At 40.0% G+C, this 2,923-nt stretch overlaps 1 protein-coding gene across 2 annotated transcripts in view; it reads left to right on the top strand.

Moving 5' to 3' along the window:
- The window catches only part of ASB11 (ankyrin repeat and SOCS box containing 11), a 29,341-nt gene that overhangs the window by 20,852 nt on the left and 5,566 nt on the right, over positions 1-2,923 (top strand). For both annotated transcript variants that reach the window (XM_019523969.1, XM_019523968.1), the window contains exon 6: positions 617-808. In XM_019523969.1, the coding sequence (XP_019379514.1) occupies positions 617-808 (192 nt within the window). The remainder of the gene's footprint in view (positions 1-616; positions 809-2,923) is intronic.

Below are 2,923 nucleotides of genomic sequence, written 5' to 3'. Positions count from 1 at the left end.
TACCGTGTGGTCTGAATCAGTTCCCTTAGAGTGTCAGAAAATCAAGAGCCAGGCAAAGCATTCACTTCATCCACTGCTCACTAAATACAGAGGGAAGATCATTTATCCAAAGAGAAGATGCTCATTAGAGTAATCCCTATAAAGAGCCCTACACAACAGGACAGCTTCTCAATGACATATATGTTTGTCACCTATGTATCAATGCTAGTTTACACAAGCAAAGAATATGGCCTAATCTGTGTCTCTCTATTAGCCCCAGATAAATGCTTTACTTACAATTCTTCTAAAGTAATTAAATTAATCTGATGACTACTACAATAGATTTTAAACATTGTTTTAAAATAGGTAGTCAAAAGACGCAACAATTGCTCAACTTTTTTATTTTCTATCTTGCTCTGATTTTGCTTCTAAGTATTTTGAAGATTATTATTATAGCAGTCTGTTTTTTGTGGAGACTAAGCACTACAGTTATCACAAGATAATTGTGGTAATGGAAGACTCTTGCATATCCTCAGATGCATTTAAGTTAAATGATGAAGAACAAAGTGAATGGTAACTGTGGCCTGCTAACTGTGGTCTGTTCATTTCTCTGTGTGTGTATGTGTGTTCTTTAAAGGAGCCAATGTTGACTTGGGTAAAGGATTGGACACCCCACTTCATGCTGCAGCTAGGAAATCCAGTGCAGACGTTATTAACTTGTTAACGGATTATGGTGCTAGCTTGAAGTGCAGGAATGCTGAATTCAAATGTGCCCTTGAACTTGCAGCCCCCAATAGCAAAGTGGAACAGGCACTTTTGCTTCGGGAAGGTAATTCCTTTTTTAAAAAATAAAAATTGATTAATATTTATTTCCTTTTCATAAGTACTTTTTCTTGTTAGCTTTATTTTTCAGTGTGCTACTCCCTCCTTTCTTGATTCTTTCTTGATTCTCCATAGTCTTCCAGTGCTAGTGGATAGGGCACAAGAATGAGTCTGGAAGTCACAGTTCTATTCCTGGTTCTGGCACTGATGGGAGTGACTGGTCAAAATTCACACAGCTGTACAGCATAACATAGCTCTGTAGGTGTTGCACATTCCTTATAAAAGGTAGTCTGTTCACCTCATAAAGTGTTTTGAAAGAAGTGAAAAAAGACTATAAAAGTGCCAAATGTATATTTAGGGGTGTACTTGGTAGCCGTGTTGGTCTGAGACAAAAAGACATACAAAAAACTAGAATTCTTGATTTCAAAATGATACTATTTATTAGACCAACTGGGAAAATCATAAGAAAATTGTCCTTTTCTGCAAGCTTTTGGAAACAAAATCCCTTCATCAGGCTCTGGGAAAAGTGTAGATGGTACAAGATGATAAAAAAGTCCCCATCGGTAGGAAATAAACTTCATTTTTTCACAGAGGGAGCTGAAAATGGAAGGCTGTCCCTCTGGGTCCATGAGAGTGTCTTTGTGAGCCGCAGAGCTGACAGAAGTGACAATTTTCACCCGATCCAGCCACAGAAAGCAGTTTATAGCCCTAACCAAACACAAGTGCACATCTGCAGACTGCTTCAAAAATGGCTGATCCAGTGAAAATCTGAACCCTCATTGCATGACAGTTCTGATGAAGATGTTTCAAAACAGAATGTCTTCTGTAACTTATGTCTGTACTGCCTGCCAGCCTCAAGCTGTTTTCAGAATGGGAGGGGAGAAAGGAGGCTTAACTTATTATCTCAGGGCATTTTTACATGTGCTTTGGGGGTGGAGGACAGGGAGGAGGCACTTTAATTAGAGCAGCTCGCAGAGTTCCCAGAGCATCTCATGTATCAGTATCCCCATGCTTCAAAATGGAGGTGGGGGCACTTTATCTAAAACTCATCAGATGAGCTTTAAGTGTCCTCGTCACCATTTTGAAGTGTGGGGGCACTGATACACAAGACGCAGAGGCTAGCTGGAGCATGGCAATTGCCACACTCCAGCAGACTCAGGTAATCAAGTCTGCTCTGACACGCTTTAACTAGTGTGTTGGAGCAGCCTCCCGGCTTGAGTATATCAATGACCCCAGGTTTTTTGCATACTTAGGAAGTGGTTTTCTTTCATTCTTATCTACTTCTCATGCTCTGCTCTGCCTTTCTTGTAATTTTTACAGATATGTTGAGTCAGCTCTTACATGGTCTGCTGTCCCAAATACCTTACTTTGTAATCTGCTCAGAGGCCCTCTTTCTTTCTTTGACTGAACTTTGTACTTTTCTCTGTGTATGTATCTCTCACCAGTGGTCTTGCAGGGTTGGATAAAATATACCTCTCCACTTTATCTAAGCTGCCTGCACATGATAGTCATTTCACTTAAAGGATAACTGCAGAGGAAATGTGTTAAATCTATCACTTTCTTTCTATGCTTTGTGCCTAGTCAGTACTATCTATTTCTGAGACTCTGGCCCTCTTCAGTCCAGTGAAACTGGGTAGATGGTAAAGCCCAGTGGCTGTTCTGCACTGCTTCAACCATTTCCTTGGTTGAGTGCCAGATAATGGAGCCCTGCGCAAAGATCTACTCTGGCTCATGCCAGCATAATTCTGTAGGTGAATCTGGCCCTTTGTCTATTGGTTGATAAATGTATTAATACCTCCACTTTGACCTTATTGTCTGAAATTCTTTTCCTGCAGGTAACTAGTACAAGGCCTATCTATTACTTGAAGATTACTTATGTCCTATCTTGACTAATTAAAGTGGGACTAGAACAGTGGTTTTCAAGGCAATCCTCTAAAAATGCCAGCTCTTAGCTTTCACTCACTTTATGATGCTAGAAAAATAGTAGAGCAATTCTTCTCTTGCAAAGACAGACCATAACAGGTTAGACTGTTTTTGACACTATAGGTTCACATTTGAATTTTCTGGATTCAGCTTGTGATTCACAGAATCATAGAAAATTAGGGTTGGAAGGGACCTCAGG

This window comes from Gavialis gangeticus, unplaced genomic scaffold, assembly GCF_001723915.1.
Source record: "Gavialis gangeticus isolate Ggan-Ray unplaced genomic scaffold, GavGan_comp1, whole genome shotgun sequence".
Taxonomy (NCBI): domain Eukaryota; kingdom Metazoa; phylum Chordata; order Crocodylia; family Gavialidae; genus Gavialis; species Gavialis gangeticus.
This window is presented reverse-complemented; position numbering and strand designations above follow the sequence as displayed.